Genomic DNA, 19,800 nt, shown 5'->3' on the forward strand with positions numbered 1-19,800 from the left:
TTTGAATCACATCCACTAATTTTAGTGGAAAACTAATATTTCTTTGTTAACTGCAAAGGGAAAAGATATGGAAGTGTCCCCACTCCGGATTCTTTCAAACACGATGAGGGGTTTTATTAAGAGGTGCTGCTCATATAGTCGAAGATGTAGAACTGCAAAAACGCGTGCAAACACTTTCTGCTGACCTCACACACATCACCTGACGCTTTACAGGGATGTAGCCTCTGAAACATAATAAAAAAGCTTTTATACACAATACAAGTAAATATATCTCCTGTACAGCTATTAACTGAACACATGTCAGGGGTTTTAATGCAATAGCAGTTATTTGAATGGTCAGGTTATTAAACACACCTTCTGTGAATAGTTGGCAGCTTTCTCCATTTCAGTCAATATAAGGCGAATGTCATCACTCTCTATAATACCTAAAAGAAAACCCAGAAGATCAGAGAATATTTAACCAGTTAATCTCGTCGTTTTCCAACCTCTCCTGAAGGGACTGACTATCGCTGAGTTACTATTCTACTGGCACAATCCCTTACCCAGCCCAACCTGGTGAGCAGGTATTCTGTGCCAGTTTAAACACTGACCACCAGCTGGCTCTTCAACTGCAATGGGAATCACCAACCAAATCTAAGCCCTTCCTGAGTCAATGTCTGTACACACGCACATTCCCAGCAGCAGGGCCATCAAGACCAGGAACCCTGGTCTATTTCTGACCGACCTTTCCTCGTACAGAGGCCCTTAACCAGTGGGGCCACCGCAGTCACAGCTCTGGCTGCAGATCAAGTGGCTCACCGCGGATTGGGGCTACAGTCTGAGACCTGCCAGGCCTGCCGCACAGCACAACTACCACCCACTTTCCACCACTCACATCCAGTGCCAATAGGTTCTCCCATAATGTATTACCTCACATATCTCCACATTAAACTGTGTCTGCCACCTCCTCTCCCATCAAGGGGAGCTGGCACCATAGGCTTGAAGTAAATCGCTGGGACAGTTATGTATCCAGTGTTGTATCCAGATCATGAGGATTCCTGGAAAAGTATTTTTTTTTTTGCAAAACATCTTTCAAAATGGCCATTGCAGAAAGTGTAGTGACATCAAGTTTTCTAGAAGTGTGTGAAGGTCTGAGGAGCTGATTACATTACAGCACAGCCTTAGAAAGATTACTGCAGTGGAGAAGCACAGTCCTTAAGACTATAAGCTATAGGAGCAGAATTAGGCCACTCGGCCCATCGAGTCTGCTCTGCCATTCGGTTATGGCTGATAAGTGTCTCATCCCCATTCTCCTGCCTTCCCCCAGTCAAGCACTTTTCTGTCACTGTCTTCTGGGTACAGTGTTGTCGAAGTTATGCTACTGGATTAACTACCCAGAGAACAAGTTAAAATCCCGCAGTAACAGTTGGGAATTGAATTCGTCAGGGAACACAAAGCTAGAATCAGTAAACGTGACCGTGAAGCTGTTGAATTGTCATTGGAGATCAGAATGTGACGCTTTGCACTAGTTGAAAATATAACCATGTTTTTCACTCACCTGCTTCCTGAAACCAGTGGAACCTCCCCCTCCCTGACTGAGCCAGTTCTCGCAGTGCGCACGCCGTTTGTCGCGGAGTGGCGTAACGCGCAGGCACCGTCCCACTCAGCTCAATGTTGCCGATGCTGAAAAGGCAGATGTGAAGTTGCAGGTCGCGGCCTCCACAGATTTCAGCGACGTAAGAACAGACGGCGTCCTGCAGCAACACCGAGAGATACACCCGCTTCAGTGTGAGGATCTCAAACCCGAGCGGCAACAAACACATCACGAGGACACACGGTGCAGAACACGGTGACGCCATAGGCTGTGGTGATGGGGAGCGTGGTTACAGCTTACATTCCTTCGCTAAACTAACCATGGACGAGGCTACTTCACAACCGCCAGCAAATGAATTCCTTCTAAATGAAGCACTTTGTAAATTCTATGGAGCAAACTATAAATCATAGAAACTAGGAGCTGGAGTAGGCCATTCGGCCCTTTGAGCCTGTCCTGCCATTCAATATGATCATGGCTGATCCTCGATCTCAATGTCATATTCCTGTTTTTTCCTCATATCCCTTGATGCCATTGAAATCTTTTTAAAAATCTATCTCTTTCTTTTGTTTTATAAATTTAGATCACCCAATTATTTTTTCCAATTAAGGGGTAATTTAGCGTGGCCAATCCACCTACTCTGCACATTTTTTTTGGGTTGTGGGGGTAGTAAAGAGGCAGCAACTAAAGCCAGTAAGGTACTAGATAATAAACTCAATGTGATTAAGGGAAAGAGTAGACAGGGAAGAGATGATCGCAAAGGAACAGGTGGTCTGAGGTGCATTTGTTTTAATGCAAGAAGTGTAGCAGGTAAGGCAGATGAACTTAGGGCTTTGATTAGTACCTGGGAATATGATGTTATTGGTATTACTGAGACTTGGTTGAGGGAAGGGCAAGACTGGCAACTAAATATCCCAGGGTATAGATGCTTCAGGAGGGATAGAGAGGGAGGTAAAAGGGGTGGAGGAGTTGCATTACTAGTCAGAGATGATATCACAGCTGTGATTAAGGAGGGCACGATGGAGGATTCGAGCACTGAGGTAATATGGATAGAGCTAAGAAATAGGAAGGGTGCAGTAACATTGTTGGGACTTTACTACAGGCCTCCTAAAAGCGAGCGTGAAGTAGTGGTACAAATATGTAGACAGATTATAGAACAATGTAGGAGCAATAGGGTCGTTGTGATGGGAGATTTTAACTTCCCCAACATTGAATGGGACTTATGTAGTGTTGGAGGTGTAGATGGAGCAGAATTTGTAAGGAGCATCCAGGAGAGTTTTTTTTAGAGCAGTGTGTAAATAGTCCAACTCGGGAAGAGGCCATACTGGACCTGGTATTGGGGAATGATCCCGGCCAGGTGGTTGAAGTTTCAGTCGGTGATTACTTTGGGAATGGCGATCACAATTCCGTAAGTTTTAGAATACTCATGGACAAAGACGAGAGTGGTCCTAAAGGAAGAGTGCTAAATTGGGGAAAGGCCAAGTATAACTTGGGAATGTGGACTGGGAGCAGCTGTTTAAGGGTAAATCCACATTTGAAATGTGGGAGTCTTTTAAGGAAAGGTTGATTAGAGTGCAGGACAGACATGTTCTTGTGAAAATGAGAGATAGAAATGGCAAGATTAGGGAACCATGGATGACGGGTGGAATTGTGAGACTAGCTAAAATGAAAAAGGAAGCATACATAAGATTGAGGCGACTCAAAACTGATGAAGCTTTGGAGGAATATCGGGAAAGTAGGACAAATCTCAAACGCGCAATAAAGAGGGCTAAAAGGGGTCATGAAATATCTTTGGCTAACAAGGTTAAGGAAAATCCTAAAGCCTTTTATTCGTATATAAGGAGCAAGAGGGTAACTAGAGAAAGGATTGGCCCACTCAAAGACAAAAGAGGGAATTTATGTGTGGAGTCAGAGGAAATGAGTGAGACTCTTAATGAGTACTTTGCATCGGTATTTACCAAGGAGAGGGACATGATGGATGTTGAGGCTAAGGATGGATGTTTAAATACTCTAGGTCATGTCGGCATAAGGAAGGGGGAGGTTTGGGGTATTCTAAAAGGCATTAAGGTGGACAAGTCCCCAGGACCGGATGGGATCTATCCCAGGTTACTGACGGAAACGAGGGACGAAATAGCTGGGGCCTTAACAGATATCTTTGCAGCATCCTTGAGCACGGGTGAGGTCCCAGAGGACTGGAGAATTGCTAATGTTGTCCCTTTGTTCAAGAAAGGTAGCAGGGATAATCCAGGGAATTATAGACCTGTGAGCTTTACGTCAGTGGTAGGCAAACTGTTGGAGAAGATACTGAGGGATGGGATCTATTCACATTTGAAAGAAAATAGACTTATCAGTGATAGGCAGCATGGTTTTGTGCAGGGAAGGTCATGTCTTACAAACTTAATAGAATTCTTTGAGGAAGTGACAAAGTTAATTGATGAGGGAAGGGTTGTAGATGTCATATACATGGACTTCAATAAGGCGTTTGATAAAGTTTCCCATGGCAGGTTGATGGAAAAAGTGAAGTCGTATGGGGTTCAGGCTGTACTAGCTAGATGGATAAAGAACTGGCTGGGCAACAGGAGACAGAGAGTAGTGGTGGAAGGAAGTGTCTCAAAATGGAGAAAGGTGACTAGTGGTGTTCCACAGGGATCCGTGCTCGGACCACTGTTGTTTGTGATATACATAAATGATCTGGACGAAGGTATAGGTGGTCTGATGAGCAAGTTTGCAGATGATACTAAGATTGGTGGAGTTGCAGATAGCGAGGAGGACTGTCAGAGAATACAGCAAAACATAGATAGATTGGAGAGTTGGGCAGAGAAATGGCAGATGGAGATCAATCCAGGCAAATGCAAGGTGATGCACTTTGGAAGATCTAATTCAAGAGTGGACTATATGGTCAATGGAAGAGTCCTGGGGAAAATTGATGTACAGAGAGATCTGAGAGTTCAGGTCCATTGTAACCTGAAGGTGGCAACGCAGGTCGATAGAGTGGTCAAGAAGGCATACAGCATGCCCAGTCGAACCAATCTCTCCTCATAGGACAGTCACGCCAATCCCAGTGTCAGACTAGTGAACCGCTCCTGTACTCCCTCTGTATAAACACAAGCTTTCACCTCAGTCAGTGTTCACTTGACAGCAATTGGCATTTTGTGGGTGTAAAATGGAATGCAAATCTACACTTTAGCAGCACAGTACATCATGCATTCCCTATTAATATATGATGCTCCTACGTGTATGAACCAGCACAACATCTGATTTACTGTCAACAATGTCATTGGGGGGCAGCACGGTGGCGCAGTGGGTTAGCCCTGCTGCCTCACGGCGCCGAGGTCCCAGGTTCGATCCCGGTTCTGGCTCACTGTTCGTGCAGAGTTGCACGTTCTCCCCGTGTTTGCGTGGGTTTCGCCCCCACAACCCAAAGATGTGCAGGCTAGGTGGATTGGCCACGCTAAATTGCCCCTTAATTGGAAAAAAAGAAATGAAATGAAAATCGCTTGTTGTCACAAGTAGGCTTCAAATGAAGTTACTGGGAAAAGCCCCTCGTACGGGAATTGAACCACGCTGCTGGCCCGCCTTGGTCAACTTTCAAAGCCAGCGATTTAGCCCTGTGCTAGACCAGCCCATAATTGGGTATTTAAATTTAAAGAAAAAAGAAAAAAAAAAACAACATCATTGGGAGGATCTGAGAGTTAAAATTTGGAATGGCACAGTTCAAAATCAAAAGAATAAAAAGGATAAACGCAATGTAATCATTTCATGTTGGTTCAGTAGAAATCCAGTAGAAATCACTCACTAGCCCCAGGTTTTGCTGCGACACGGAGCACTTTAACTGGAGGAATTCATTTCAGGAGCAAAATCTCACACATAATAGAGGTAAATAAGCAAAATATGCAGCTGCTGGAATCCGAAACAGAAGATGCTGGAAAAATGCAGCAGGTCTGGCATCATCAATACAAGGATTCGAAACGTTGGATGGAATTTAGAGGGCCCCGTTCGCCGGGGCGCAATTCTCCTAATGGCTGCGAAATCTGGCGAGACACCCATAACGGGAACGGCGCTGGTGAGATCTTGGTTTGATATCTACCTCGTCGCCCCGCTGATGACATGATCAGGGCATGAACCTGGGCCGGGATTCTCCCCTACCCGGCGGGGCGGGGGGTCCCGGTGTGTCGGAGTGGCGTGAACCACTCCGGCGTTGGGCCGCCCCAAAGGTGCGGAATTCTCCACACCTTTAGGGGCCAAGTCCTCACATTGAGGGGCTAGGCCCGCGCCGGAGTGGTTTCCACTCCGCCGGCTGGCGTGAACGGCATTTGGCGCCACGTTAGCAGGGGCCGAAAGGACTTCGCCAGCCGGCGGAAGTCCGTGCATGCGCCGGAGCGTCAGCGGCTGCTGACGTCATACTGGCGCATGCGCAGGGGAGGGGGGTCTCTTCCGCCTCCACCATGGTGAAGACCATGGCGAAGGCGGAAGAAAAAGAGTGCCCCCACGGCACAGGCCTGCCGATCGGTGGGCCCCGGTCGCGGGCCAGGCCACCGTGGGGGCACCCCCCGGGGTCAGATCCCCCCCCCCCCCCCCCCCCCCCCCAGGACCCCGGAGCCTGCCCGCGCCGCCAATCCTGCCGGTCAGGTAGGTGGTTTAATCCACGCCGGCGGGAGAGGCCTGTCAGCGGCGGGTTCGGGCCGAAGAATCGCCGCGGGGGGCCTGTCGACCGGCGCGATTCCCGCCCCCGCTGAATCTTGGGGGGGGGGGGGGGTGGAGAATTCGGGACACGGCGGGGGCGGGATTGGCGCCAGCCCCAGGCGATTCTCCGACCCGGAGAATCCCGCCCCTGATTTCCATGAATTTTAATAAATTTAAATATACTGAAACGGCTTTAGGCCGTAACGTGTGCCCACACTTTTATCCTCCCACCCAGTTGGAGTGACATCACGCTGGCGCGAATCACTGCTGGTTTTCAAAAACGAGAACAAGTCATGATGACCAAGCAGCCGGGGCCGTGGAGTTGAGTACAGCTCCCAGGAGGTCACAGAATCACAGAACAACACAGTGCAGAAGAGGCCCTTTGGCCCATCGAGTCTGCATTGATGCATGACCTGTCCACCTAATCCCATTTGCCAGCACTTGGCCCATAGCCTTGAATGTTATGATGTGCCGAGTGCTCACCCAGGTACTTTTTAAAGGATGTGAGGCAACCCTCCTCGACCACCCTCCCAGGCAGTGCATTCCAGACCATCACCACCCTCTGGGTAAAAATTCCCCCTAAACCTCCTGCCCCTCACCCCTCGTAACTGACCCTTCAAATAAGGGGAACAGTTGTTCCCTATCCACCAGGTCCATGCCCCTCATAATCTTTTACACCTCGATCAGGCCGCCCCTCAGTCTTTAATGCTCCAGAGAAAACAACCCAGGCCTATCCATAACTTCAATGTTCCATCCCAGGCAACATTCTGGTGAATCTCCTCTGCACCCCCTCCACTGTAATCACATCCTTCCTATAATGTGGCGACCAGAACTGCACAAAGTACTCCAGCTGTGGCCTCTCCAAAGTTCTCTACAGCTCCATTATGACCTCCCTGTTTTTGTAATCTATGCCTCGATTGATAAAGGCAAGTGTCCCATATGCCGTTTTCACCACTTTAATAACCTGCCGTTCTGCCTTCAGAGATCTATGGACTAACATTCCAAGGCCCCTTTGTTCCTTGGAACTTCCCAGTGTCAAGCCATTCATTGAGTACTTCCTTGTCACATTATTCCTTCCAAAGTGTACCGCCTCGCACTTTTCTGGGTTAAATTCCATCTGCCACTTTTCTGCCCATTTGACCATCCCGACGATAGCTTCCTGAAACTCTGTGAGGGTCATTGCCAGGTCGTCACAGCAACCTGGCACTGCCAGGTTGGCACGACCCCAGGGCAGGCTCTCTGGGGAGACGCACTGGGGGATTCCCCTTATGTGTGTGTTGGGGGGGGGGGGATCAGGACGCCCTGATCTCAGAATCCTGGTGTTGTGCGCATGTTTAGGTCCGTCCGTCTCCCACCCCCCCCCAAGCTGACTGTGATCCTCGCCAGAACATTGAAATTGAACTGCTAAATCAGGTGAGAAAAGGCATCTGTGAAGCCAGCAAGTTTCACGCAGCTTTTCTCGCTGTGCAATTTTGGGAGCACTTCACCTGTTAACTCTGCTTTTTCTCCTTACAGATGCTGCCAGACCTGCTGAAGTTTTCCAGCATCCTCTGTTCCTGTAAAATGGGCAAATATTCTTCACATGTGGATGTCTGCTTGGCAAACATCTGCCACCTGTCCGTGACCAAGGAAGTAAACCAGTCACAACAATCAAAAACATTCTCCCTCTCTGCTGTTACCAACAGACATACAGAAAGGTTAAAGTTCACATGCTTGCGCTGTGTGAATGAAGATTGAGATTGTGGAGTCCGTTGCCCGTTCACTATTCACGGATCAGAAATGCAAACTGCCACACCTGGATTCCCAACCCGCCACATGCGGGCACCTCTGCCCCAGAGGAGTTAATATGATGCTGGGATCCAGTGCCAAGCCAGTGGCAGCTCTGAGCTCCTCCACCCTGGCGACTGTCCCACATTGCAGAGTCAGGAGGCTATCTACCTGCAGAATAACAGAGAGTGGTAGGATGTTGTGTGCTGGTGTTGGACACTCAAGTGACCCCAAAGGATTGTGGAGGCTGGGGAAATGGAGTTGAGATTCAGATCGGCCACGATCCAACATGAATGACGGAACAGGGTTGGAGGGGGTGAATGGCCTCCTCCTGTTTGTATGCTTTGTCAGGGTTGGATCTGAACCAAGGTGCCTGGATGATTTCCCAGTATATTGCCCCATACACATTCTCCATTCGAATCCATCGCTTAACCACAGGAAGCAGGTAAAAGACTTGCATTTATATTGCACCTTTCATGCCCAGCAGACATCCCAAAATGCTTTATAACCAGTGAAGTGTTTTTTTCGGAGTGTTACTGTGCTAATGTAGGAAGCGCGGTAACCGTTATGCACAATAGCTCCCCAAAAACAGGAATTAGATAACAAACAGATAATTTGATGAGGTTTATATGTGCTTTTGCTATGTGGAGCAACCATGTTTTTCATAAACACGTTTAAAATTGGCGTGCGTATCACATGGATTACATGTCACGGCTGCTTTTAATGTGTTAAATTGTGCCAAATTCAATTGTATGTCCTACCATCCCCTGGTCGGGTACTCCACTGGTAAGAAGGTACAGGCCACAGGAATCGCACTGTTCACTCAGATCATTTTCAATCACTGCTTTCAACGCACCCAGGAAATTCCGGCTGCCTTTGCACTGCAGAGCCAGGGCCCATCTAAGAGTGGGACAGAGAGAGAGAGAGAGGCCATCACATTCATCCGACACTCACAGCGCTTGGGCACTTACCCCATTCCAAGGTTCAGACCAGCCCCAGTGTGAGAGAGAAAAAACACAAGAACTAGGAGCAGGAGTGGGCAATTCAGCCCTCAAACCTGCTCCACCATTCAATACTATAATTTCTTTTAAAATAAATTTAGAGTACCCAATTCATTTTTCCCAATTAAGGGGGCAACTTAGTGTGGCCAATCCACCTAGCCCGCACATCTTTGGGTTGTGGGGGTGAAACCCACGCAAACATGGGGAGAATGTGCAAACTCCACACGGACAGTGACCCAGGGCCGGGATCCAAACCCAGGTCCCCAGCGCTGTAGGCAGCAATGCTAACCACTGAGCCACCGTGCTGCCCCAATGCCCCACAATAATAATAATCTTTATTGTCACATGTAGGCCCTAGCTTTTTAAAAATAAATTTAGAGTAGCCAATTCATTTTTTTTTCCAATTAAGGGGCAATTTAGCGTGGCCAATCCACCGCCCCTGCACATCTTTGGGTTGTGGGGGCGAAACCCACGAAAACACGGGGAGAGTGTGCAAACTCCACACGGACAGTGACCCAGAGCCGGGATCGAACCTGGGACCTCGGCGCCGTGAGGCAGCAATGCTAACCACTGTGCCACCGCGCTGCCCCATGTAGGCCTGAGTTGACCGGGCTCATGCCCTTTTACTACCAGGAGCAGCTTCTTGGCTGTTATATAATAATAATATTTATTGTCACAAGTAGGCTTACATTAACACTGCAATGAGGTTGCTGTGAAAAGCCCCTAGTCGCCACATTCCGGTGCCGGTTTGGGTATACAGGAAGAATTCAGGATGTCCAAATTATCTAACAGTACGTCTTTTGGGACTTGTGGGAGGAAACCGGAGCACCCGGAGGAAACACATGCAGACACGGGGAGAACGTGCAGACTCTGCACAGACAGTGGCCCAAGCCGGGAATCGAACCTGAGACCTTGGCTTTGTGAAGCAATAGTGCTAACCACTGTGCTACCGTGCTGCCCAAGAGGAAGCATCCGCTCTATGTCTACTTTGTCAACACCTTTTATCATCTTATATACCTCAATTAGATCTCCCCTCATTTTCTAAACTCTAGAGAGTAGAGGCCTAAACTGCTCAATCTCTCTTCATGGGCACAGTAAGAAGTCTTACAACACCAGGCTAAAGTCCAACAGATTTGTTTCAAATCACTAGCTTTTGGAGCACTGCTTCTTCCTCAGGTTGATGAAGAGATGGGTTTCAGAAACACATATATAGACAAAGTCAAAGATGCAAGATGATCCTTTGAATGCGTGTCTTTGCAGGTAATTAAGTCTTTACAGGTCCAGATGGAGCGACTGGAGAGAGGGATAATCACAGGTTAAAGAGGTGTGAATTGTCTCAAGCCAGGTCAGTTGGTAGGATTTCGCAAGCCCAGGCCAGATAGTGGGGGCTGAATGTAATGCGACATGAATCCCAGGTCCCGGTTGAGGCCGTACTCATGTGTGCGGAACTTGGCTATAAGTTTCTGCTCGGCGATTCTGCATTGCCGTGCGTCCTGAAGGCCGTCTTGGAGAACGCTTACCAGGAATAATCAATTAGCTGAATGTAAGTGCAGGAACTCACCTCCAGGCAGCCTGCAGCTTCTCTGGTGTTACTGGCACCATGCGAGGCTGATATTGCTTAACCTCAGAACCAAACCTAGAAACAGGAGAACACAGTGAGAAAGCTTTATCAACAACTTCCCAAAACAGCCAGGAGAAACACCCCAAATCAACACTCAGCAAATCACACAGTAGCAAATCCACAGCTTGTGTAACTCATATTAGATAGAGAAAAGAACGAGAGGAAGGGGACGGAGGGAAAGTGGGGGAGGGCAAAGGGGAGGGCAAATAAGAGTGAGGTTCCATCGAGTGGGAGGGGGAAAGAGAGTGGGAAAGAGAAAGATGGAGGGGGAGGGAAAGAGAAAGGTGAGGGAAAGAGAGAGGTTGAGGGAAAGAGGGAGGGCAAGAATGGGGAAGAGAGGGATAGAAAGACAGACTTGCATTTTTCTAGCATATTCCATGACCTCAGAAGGTCCCAAAGTGCTGGGGTGTGTGATGGGAAAATATCATCCTTGCTACAACAGAGGAAGATAATCATAGGGCTGAGCCCTTCCATTAACGCTGTCTCCCCGACTCACGCTGTAAGGTTGAAGCTTTCCTTATTCGACATCTGTTGTTCAAGCAGGAGGCGCAGTGAGTGCTGAATGTGGATGATGTGTAATGAATTGTAGAGTGAGATGTCCACGAATACCTGTACCCTGCAAACAGACGGAAAGTCCCATCAGAAACTACAGCAACTCAACCACTGTCTCTTTGTCCAATGTTGGACTCCAGGGCAATGACTGACCTCTTTTCGCAAATGTTGCCCCATATCCTTCTGCTACTGGTCGAGAGCCAATCCGCCCGATGCTCAAATTTGCTCATAGCTTGACCAAGCCGTTTCTGCAACAGACAAAAACATAAAACATTGATTTAGTCAGTGAGAGAATAGAGAGCGAGTGTATGAGTGAGAAAAGGTGGAGAAAGAGAGAGATGGAATGAGAGAGATATAAAGAGAAGGTGGAGCGAGAGTGTGAACGAGAGAAGGTGGGGAGGGAGAGAGCGAGAAGGCAGGGGAAGTGAAAGCGGGAAGGCTGGGAAATGGAGAGATAGAGAAAGAGAAGTCAGGAACATAAAGAGCAAAGGTAGGGAAGGAGAGGGAGAGGGAGATGCAGGAGAAGAGAAAGAAACCATGGGGAAGACGAGAAAGATGGCATGAAAAGCGAGAGAAAAGGTAGGGAAGAGGAGAGAGAGAGAGATAGAGGAGGAGAAGGAAAGAGAGAGGTGGGGAAAGAGGGAGAGAACACAAGCGGAGAGTGGGAATGGGAGACTGGTTGAGGAAGGTGTCAGTTAGAGATTTTTACCTGGTATTCGTATAACAGAGGGGGATCGACATGCACATTCTTTACTGTCCCATCATGCCATTCAAGCTGCATCATGGCTTTCTATGTGGAAAACAGTGGTTAATCTCTCAGTCACTTCAAGTTGCTTCACTATAGGATCCTGTTCCTCAGGGCCATGAGCCAATCTTCCTTATGTGGACCCTGAGTGTTGGCAGGGCTTTGCCCACAGCTGGACATTACAGCCAGGCCTAGTCTTGAAGAGGAAGGAACCGTGGGGTTCCTCGGGGAGCAAGTTGGAGTAACGGCAACAAGATTACATTTAAACACAGTGAGAAAGGGGAGGAAGAGGAAGAGTTTGGGGATGCTGAGACTTCCAACTGAGGAAAATCCAGAGTTGAACTGAGCTCCTGAACAGAAAGAAATGCTGATATTTACCCCATGTAGTGTCGAGGATACGGTCTTGCGAAGAATCGGCACAAATTCCTCCAGTGGTGAGAAGGCATTGGGTGCCAACACTTGGTACAGGCTGAGCTTCTGAGCTGGAAAATGTTAAGACTGTGTCTGAATCCAGATGAAATTCCTGAGGTACCAGCTGTTCCCAGGGAAATCAGGCAGTAACAATTTATCTGCTTGCTGTCTTCACATCTTCACACTCTTCCTTCACAGAACAGTGTGAAGCAATGAAAGGGTTCGCAGGCTGATTAACAGGCTTCAAATTCAATGTTCCCTTTATGTTGTGAACCATCTTTATCAGTTAATAGTAGGAGATAGTCCTGTATGGCTGGAGGGTTTCTGAACTCCTACAATCCTGTACGATGAAGGGAACAGACTGTCACCAACTGGACGCAAGTCCAGAATTAAGAGCCCACCCACCACCTGTCTGCCCTCTTCCCACCTCAGGATCATGTGGGGGATCCAATCTCATCCGGGATCGTGAGGGGGATCCAATCTCATCCGGGATCGTGTGGTGGATCCGGTCTCATCCGGGATCGTGTGGGGGAATCCAGTCTCACTAAGGATCATGTGGGGATCCAGTCTCATCAGGGATTGTGCGGGGGATCCAGTCGCATCAGGATCATGTGGGGGGTCCAGTCTCATCCGGGATCGTGTGGGTGATCCGGTCTCATCTGGGATTGTGGATCCGGTCTCCGGTGGATCCGGTCTCATGCGGGGATCCAGTTTCCTTTGGGAGCACATGGGGGTCATGTTCCCCCAGGACCACAAAGGGATCTAGTCTCCCCCAGGACCATGTGATGATCCTGATCCTTCAGTACTACATGTGGATCCAGTCTCCCCAGCGGCTGCGTGGGGATCCAGTCTCCCCTGCGGCTGCGTGGGGATCCAGTCTCCCCTGCAGCTGCGTGGGGATCCAGTCTCCCCTGTGGCTGCCTGGGGATCCAGTATCCCCTGCGGCTGTGTGGGGATCCAGTCCCCCCTGCGGCTGTGTGGGGATCCAGTCTCCCCTGCGGCTGCGTATGGATCCAGTCTCCCCTGTGGCTGTGTGGGGATCCAGTCCCCCCTGCGGCTGTGTGGGGATCCAGTCTCCCCTGCGGCTGTGTGGGGATCCAGTCTCCCCTGCGGCTGCGTATGGATCCAGTCTCCCCTGCGGCTGTGTGGGGATCCAGTCCCCCCTGCGGCTGTGTGGGGATCCAGTCTCCCCTGCGGCTGCGTATGGATCCAGTCTCCCCTGCGGCTGCGTATGGATCCAGTCTCCCCTGTGGCTGCGTGGGGATCCAGTCTCCCCTGTGGCTGCGTGGGGATCCAGTCTCCCCTGTGGCTGCGTGGGGATCCAGTCTCCCCTGTGGCTGCGTGGGGATCCAGTCTCCCCTGTGGCTGCGTGGGGATCCAGTCTCCCCTGTGGCTGCGTGGGGATCCAGTCTCCCCTGTGGCTGCGTATGGATCCAGTCTCCCCTGCGGCTGCGTGGGGATCCAGTCTCCCCTGTGGCTGCGTGGGGATCCAGTCTCCCCTGTGGCTGCGTGGGGATCCAGTCTCCCCTGTGGCTGCGTGGGGATCCAGTCTCCCCTGTGGCTGCGTATGGATCCAGTCTCCCCTGTGGCTGCGTGGGGATCCAGTCTCCCCTGTGGCTGCGTATGGATCCAGTCTCCCCTGCGGCTGCGTGGGGATCCAGTCCCCCCTGTGGCTGCGTGGGGATCCAGTCTCCCCTGCGGCTGCGTGGGGATCCAGTCTCCCCGATGACCGCGTGGGGATCCAGTCTCCCCTGTGGCTGCGTGGGGATCCAGTCTCCCCTGTGGCTGCGTGGGGATCCAGTCCCCCCTGCGGCTGTGTGGGGATCCAGTCCCCCCCTGTGGCTGCATATGGATCCAGTCTCCCCTGCTGCTGTGTGGGGATCCAGTCCCCCCTGCTGCTGTGTGGGGATCCAGTCTCCACTGTGGCTGTGTGGGGATCCAGTCCCCCCTGCGGATGCGTATGGATCCAGTCTCCCCTGCGGCTGTGTGGGGATCCAGTCCCCCCTGCGTCTGCGTGGGGATCCAGTCTCCCCTGCGGCTGCGTGGGGATCCAGTCTCCCCTGCGGATGCGTATGGATCCAGTCCCCCCTGCGTCTGCGTGGGGATCCAGTCTCCCCTGTGGCTGTGTGGGGATCCAGTCTCCCCTGCGGCTGTGTGGGGATCCAGTCCCCCCTGCGTCTGCGTGGGGATCCAGTCTCCCCGATGACCGCGTGGGGATCCAGTCTCCCCTGTGGCTGCGTGGGGATCCAGTCTCCCCTGCGGCTGCGTGGGGATCGGTCTCCACCAGTACTGTGTGGGTATTTGGTTTCCCCCAGACTCCCCCAGGACCGCGTGCAGATGTGGGGCGGCATTCTCTGTTCGCCGACACCAAAATCGCGTTCGACGATCAGCCGGAGAAACCTCGGTCACGACCAAATCTGGGCGGCACCACTTTTGCGATGCTCCCCCCCCCCCCCCCCCCCCCCCACACAGCGGTGTACTCAAGTAAATTGTGCACCTACCAATGGCCTCAGGATGTTGTCTGAGGCCCGCCCCCCCGATGCTCCGCCCCTAACCGGCCGAGATCCCGGCGGCGTGGGTCTCTCATGGTCTCACCCATCGGGAACTCGGCGTGACGGCTGCAGACTCAGTCCAGCGCCACCACAGTTGGGGGAGGGCCGATCCATGGGCAGGAGGGACTTTGTCAGGGGCTTTGGGCACTGTTGGTGGGTGCTCCGGTGCTCGCAAGCCGACCAAAGGGGGGGCACTATTTTGCAGGCCGGACCAGCGAGTGGCCGGCGCCATGTTGCACGACGTAGCCACTGCAGGCCGCCACCGTGCACACGCGGTCCTTGGGGAGACGATGCCCATGTGGTCCTGGGGGACTGAATCCCCATAGGGTCCTGGGAGAGATTAGATCCCCATACGATCCTCGGGGAGACTGGATCCCCATATGGTCCTGGGAGAGCCTGGATCCGCATACGGTCCTAGGAGAGACTGGATCCCCATACGGTCCTAGGAGAGACTGGATCCCCATGCGGTCCTGCGGGAGACTGGATCCCTATACGGTCCTAGGAGAGACTGGATCCCCATACGGTCCTAGGAGAGGCTGGATCCCCATATTGTCCTAGGATATACTGGATCCCCATACGGTCCTAGGAGAGACTGGATCCCCATGCCGTTCTGGGGAGACTGGATCTCAATTTGGTCAGAGGAGACACTGGATCCCCATATGGTCCTAGGAGAGACTGGATCCTCATGCGGTCTTGGGGGAGACTGGATCCCCATATGGTCCTATGAGAGACTGGATCCCCATGCGGTTCTAGGAGAGACTGGATCCCCATGCCATCCTGGGGGAGACTGGGTCTCCATTTGGTCCTGGGAGAGACTGGATCCCCATACGGTCCTAGGAGAGACTGGATCCTCATGCCGCCCTGGGGGAGACTGGATCTCCATTTGGTCCGAGGAGACACTGGATCCCCATACGGTCCTAGGAGAGACTGGATTCCCATACGGTCCTAGGAGAGACTGGATCCCCATACGGTCCGAAGAGAGACTGGATCCTCATGCGGTCCTGCAGGAGACTGGATCCCTATACGGTCCTAGGAGAGACTGGATCCTCAGCGATTATGGGGAGACTGGATCCCCATACGGTCCTAGGAGAGACCAGATCCTCATACGGTCCTAGGAGAGACTGGATCCTCATGCGGTCTTGGGGGAGACTGGATCCCAATAGGTCCTAGGAGAGACTGGATCCTCATGCGGTTATGGGGAGACTGGATCCCCATACAGTCCTAAGAGTGACTGGATCCCCATGCAGTCCTAGGGGAGAATGGATCCCCATGCAGTCCTGGGGGAGACTGTATCCCCATACGGTCCAAGGAGAGACTGGATCCCCATGCAGTCCTGGGGGAGACTGGATCCCCATACGGTCCTAGGAGAGACTGGATCCTCATGCAGTCCTGGGGGAGACTGGATCCCTATACGGTCCTAGGAGAGACTGGATCCCCATGCGGTCCTGGGGGAGACTGGATCTCCATACGGTCCTAGGAGAGACTGGATCCTCATGCGGTCCTGGGAAATACTGGATCCCCATATGGTCCTGGGGAGACTGGATCCCTATACGGTCCTAGGAGAGACTGGATCCTCAGCGATTATGGGGAGACTGGATCCCCATACGGTCCTAGGAGAGACCAGATCCTCATACGGTCCTAGGAGAGACTGGATCTTCATGCGGTCCTGGGAAAGACTGGATCCTCATGCGGTCTTGGGGGAGACTGGATCCCAATAGGTCCTAGGAGAGACTGGATCCTCATGCGGTTATGGGGAGACTGGATCTCCATACGGTCCTGGGGGAGACTGGATCTCCACATGGTCCTAGGAGAGACTGGATCATCATACGGTCCTGGGAAAGACTGGATCCCCATTGGGTCCTGGAGAGACTGGATCCCCATGCGGTTATGGGGAGACTGGATCCCCATACAGTCCTAGGAGAGACTGGATCCTCGTGCGGTCCTAGGAGAGACTGGATCCTCATGCGGTCCTGGGAGAGACTGGATCCCCACGGTCCTAGGAGAGACTGGATCCTCATACGGTCCTAGGAGAGACTGGATCCCCATGCGGTCCTGGGGAGACTGGATCCCCATACGGTCCTATGAGAGACTGGATCCCCATATTGTCCTAGGATATACTGGATCCCCATACGGTCCTAGGAGAGACTGGATCCCCATGCCGTCCTGGGGAGACTGGATCTCCGTTTGGTCAGAGGAGACACTGGATCCCCATATGGTCCTAGGAGAGACTGGATCCTCATGCGGTCCTGGGGGAGACTGGATCCCCTATGGTCCTATGAGAGACTGGACCCCCATGCGGTTCTAGGAGAGACTGGATCCCCATGCCGTCCTGGGGGGGGACTGAGTCTCTATTTGGTCCTAGGAGAGACTGGATCCCCGTGTGGTCCTGGGAGAGACTGGATCCCCATATGGTCCTAGGAGAGACTGGATCCTCATACCGCCCTGGGGGAGACTGGATCTCCATTTGGTCCGAGGAGACACTGGATCCCCATGCGGTCCTGGGGGGAGACTGGATCCCCATATGGTCCAAGGGGAGACTGGATCCCCATACTGTCCAAGGGGAGACTGGATCTCCACAGACCCGGCAATTCTCCAGGCTGTATCTGGATGTTCTATGCTCCCGACATGCTAGCCCCCAGCTACATGGAGGATCGTGGCCATTTTGCGATGAATATTCGGGTGTAAAATGGCAGCAGTCCCATGCCGGCGTGAAGACATAGCCTCACATTCGGAGAATCCAGCTCCTAGTCTCCCCCAGGGCCATGAGGGGATGTGATATCCCCCAGGACCATGAGGAGATGTGATATCCCCCAGGACCATGTGTGATCCGTCTCTGTCCAGGACGATGTAGGGATTCGATATCCCCCAGTACTACATGCAAATCTGGCCCCCGCTATGACCGCGTGGGGATCCCATATCCCCCAGTACTGCATGGGGATTGGGTTTCCCCAGGACCATAAAGGGATCCTGACCCCCAGAATCACATGGGCATCCAGTCTCCCCCAGGACCACATGGGCATCCAGTCTCCCCCAGGACCACATGGGCATCCAGTCTCCCCCAGGACCACATGGGCATCCAGTCTCCCCCAGGACCACATGGGCATCCAGTCTCCCCCAGGACAGCATGGGTATCCAGTCTCCCCCAGGACCACATGGGCATCCAGTCTCCCCCAGGACCACATGGGCATCCAGTCTCCCCCAGGACAGCATGGGCATCCAGTCTCCCCCAGGACCACATGGGCATCCAGTCTCCCCCAGGACCACATGGGCATCCAGTCTCCCCCAGGACCACATGGGCATCCAGTCTCCTGTACGGACTACATGAGGATCCAGTCTCCCCCGAGACTGTGTGGAGATCTGGTTTCACTGGGACCTTCTAGGGACCTGGGCCCCCCGGGAGTGTGTGGGGACTCAGCTCGGGTGGGACTATCTGGAACAGGATTCAAACCTTGAACCTTCCTTTCAGGTCGCCAAGGCTCCGGCTGAACCCATTTTATTTGGAGCTGGCACAATTTAGAGGGGTTACATTTTCTGACTTGCTCTGGTGGGATTTGAACTGACAATCCCCAGGTTGAAAGTTGCAGAAACACTAGGCTACCTTTGCTGTTACAAAATGGGTCTTGTGGAGAATTGCCGACTCTGTGGGCTGAATGGCCGTTTCAGTGCTGTGGAATGCCCGGGGGTTGGGGCGAAGGGGACGACGACTGGGGGAGGATCCTCTGAGGAAAATACAAATGTCAGAACCCCAGGAATAAACCCCAGTCAAATTGATACCTTTCAGGCCATTCTTCCTCAGCCAATCAGCAGAGGTCTTGGGGAGGAAGCTGGAGGTCTCGATACAGAGAGGTCGGTCATGATTGGGCGGCTGGGGTAGGAATCGATCAGGTGGTATCTTGGCGACTTCAGTTGAAATCTAGAGACAGAGGAACAAAAGCGTGAAGTATCTCCAAAACATCTCCACCAACCAGTGATAGGTTCAAATTCCGGCTGACATTACCTCCTCCATAACCTCATTGAGAGTGTCTCCCATCAGGCCCACCCGTAACTCTTGTATCTTCTCCAGCATGTCGCTGGCTCGCTGCAATTCCTTCATCAGTGACTCAATATCATTGCTCCAGCACATCTGGTTCTATCGGCAAGGAAGACACAACAGAATTCAACAGTAACATTCACCCATCAATAGTCACAAGCTTTCAACATGCACTTACCCACCCCGGCTCAATAAAACATCTGCAGGATTAATCTGGACGTGGAATACAACAATAGCAACTTGCACTTATATAGTGCCTTTAACGTCCCAAACCACTACACACCAAACAAAAGATGACACAGAGTCACATGAAGGGCGCGAGGGTAGGTGAGCAAAAGCTTGGTCAAAGTCGTAAAGGAGGAGAAAGAGGTAGATGGGTAGGGAGAGAATTCCGGAGCTTAAGGCTCAGGGAGCTGAAGACACGGCCACCAATGAAGGAACAAAGAAATTTGGGGATGTGCAAGGCAACAGGAGTGGAGGGTTGCAGAGCTCTGAGGGCTGGAGGAGCAGAAGCCAAAGGGTTTTTCTCAGCAATAAGCCAGAGTTTGCCTGTCTAACCTGCACCATAAATCAAATCCATGATTTAATATCCCCCCCCCCCCCCCCCCCCCAAGGCAGCGGTGAGCAACCTGCGGCCTAGCTGGGTTCTGAGTGCGGCACATGAGGCATTTTGTTGACCGTTGCCCATGCGCAGAGTTGGCACATTCGCTGATTTCCATCCACAGACGTTCTCCAAACGGTACGACTGAAGTGACACACATAAAGCGAGAGTAAGTGAAGCAAGGTGCAATCTGATTGCTCACAACATCGACTGTGAGAGCCGTGCGCTCCCTCTATGTCCAAATATTTCTTTTGTTTTTACCATTTG

At 51.8% G+C, this 19,800-nt stretch overlaps 1 protein-coding gene across 2 annotated transcripts in view; it reads right to left on the bottom strand.

Annotated features, from left to right (window-relative positions):
- The window catches only part of vwa3a (von Willebrand factor A domain containing 3A), a 53,574-nt gene that overhangs the window by 18,288 nt on the left and 15,486 nt on the right, over nt 1-19,800 (bottom strand). For both annotated transcript variants that reach the window (XM_038820727.1, XM_038820726.1), the window contains 10 exons: nt 18,900-19,031; nt 18,677-18,815; nt 12,318-12,421; nt 11,904-11,984; nt 11,348-11,442; nt 11,139-11,258; nt 10,583-10,657; nt 8,782-8,920; nt 1,538-1,733; nt 355-425 (listed from right to left, as the gene is read on the bottom strand). In XM_038820727.1, the coding sequence (XP_038676655.1) occupies nt 355-425; nt 1,538-1,733; nt 8,782-8,920; nt 10,583-10,657; nt 11,139-11,258; nt 11,348-11,442; nt 11,904-11,984; nt 12,318-12,421; nt 18,677-18,815; nt 18,900-19,031 (1,152 nt within the window). The remainder of the gene's footprint in view (nt 1-354; nt 426-1,537; nt 1,734-8,781; nt 8,921-10,582; nt 10,658-11,138; nt 11,259-11,347; nt 11,443-11,903; nt 11,985-12,317; nt 12,422-18,676; nt 18,816-18,899; nt 19,032-19,800) is intronic.

The sequence above is a fragment of the Scyliorhinus canicula genome, chromosome 15 (assembly GCF_902713615.1).
Source record: "Scyliorhinus canicula chromosome 15, sScyCan1.1, whole genome shotgun sequence".
NCBI lineage: Eukaryota > Metazoa > Chordata > Chondrichthyes > Carcharhiniformes > Scyliorhinidae > Scyliorhinus > Scyliorhinus canicula.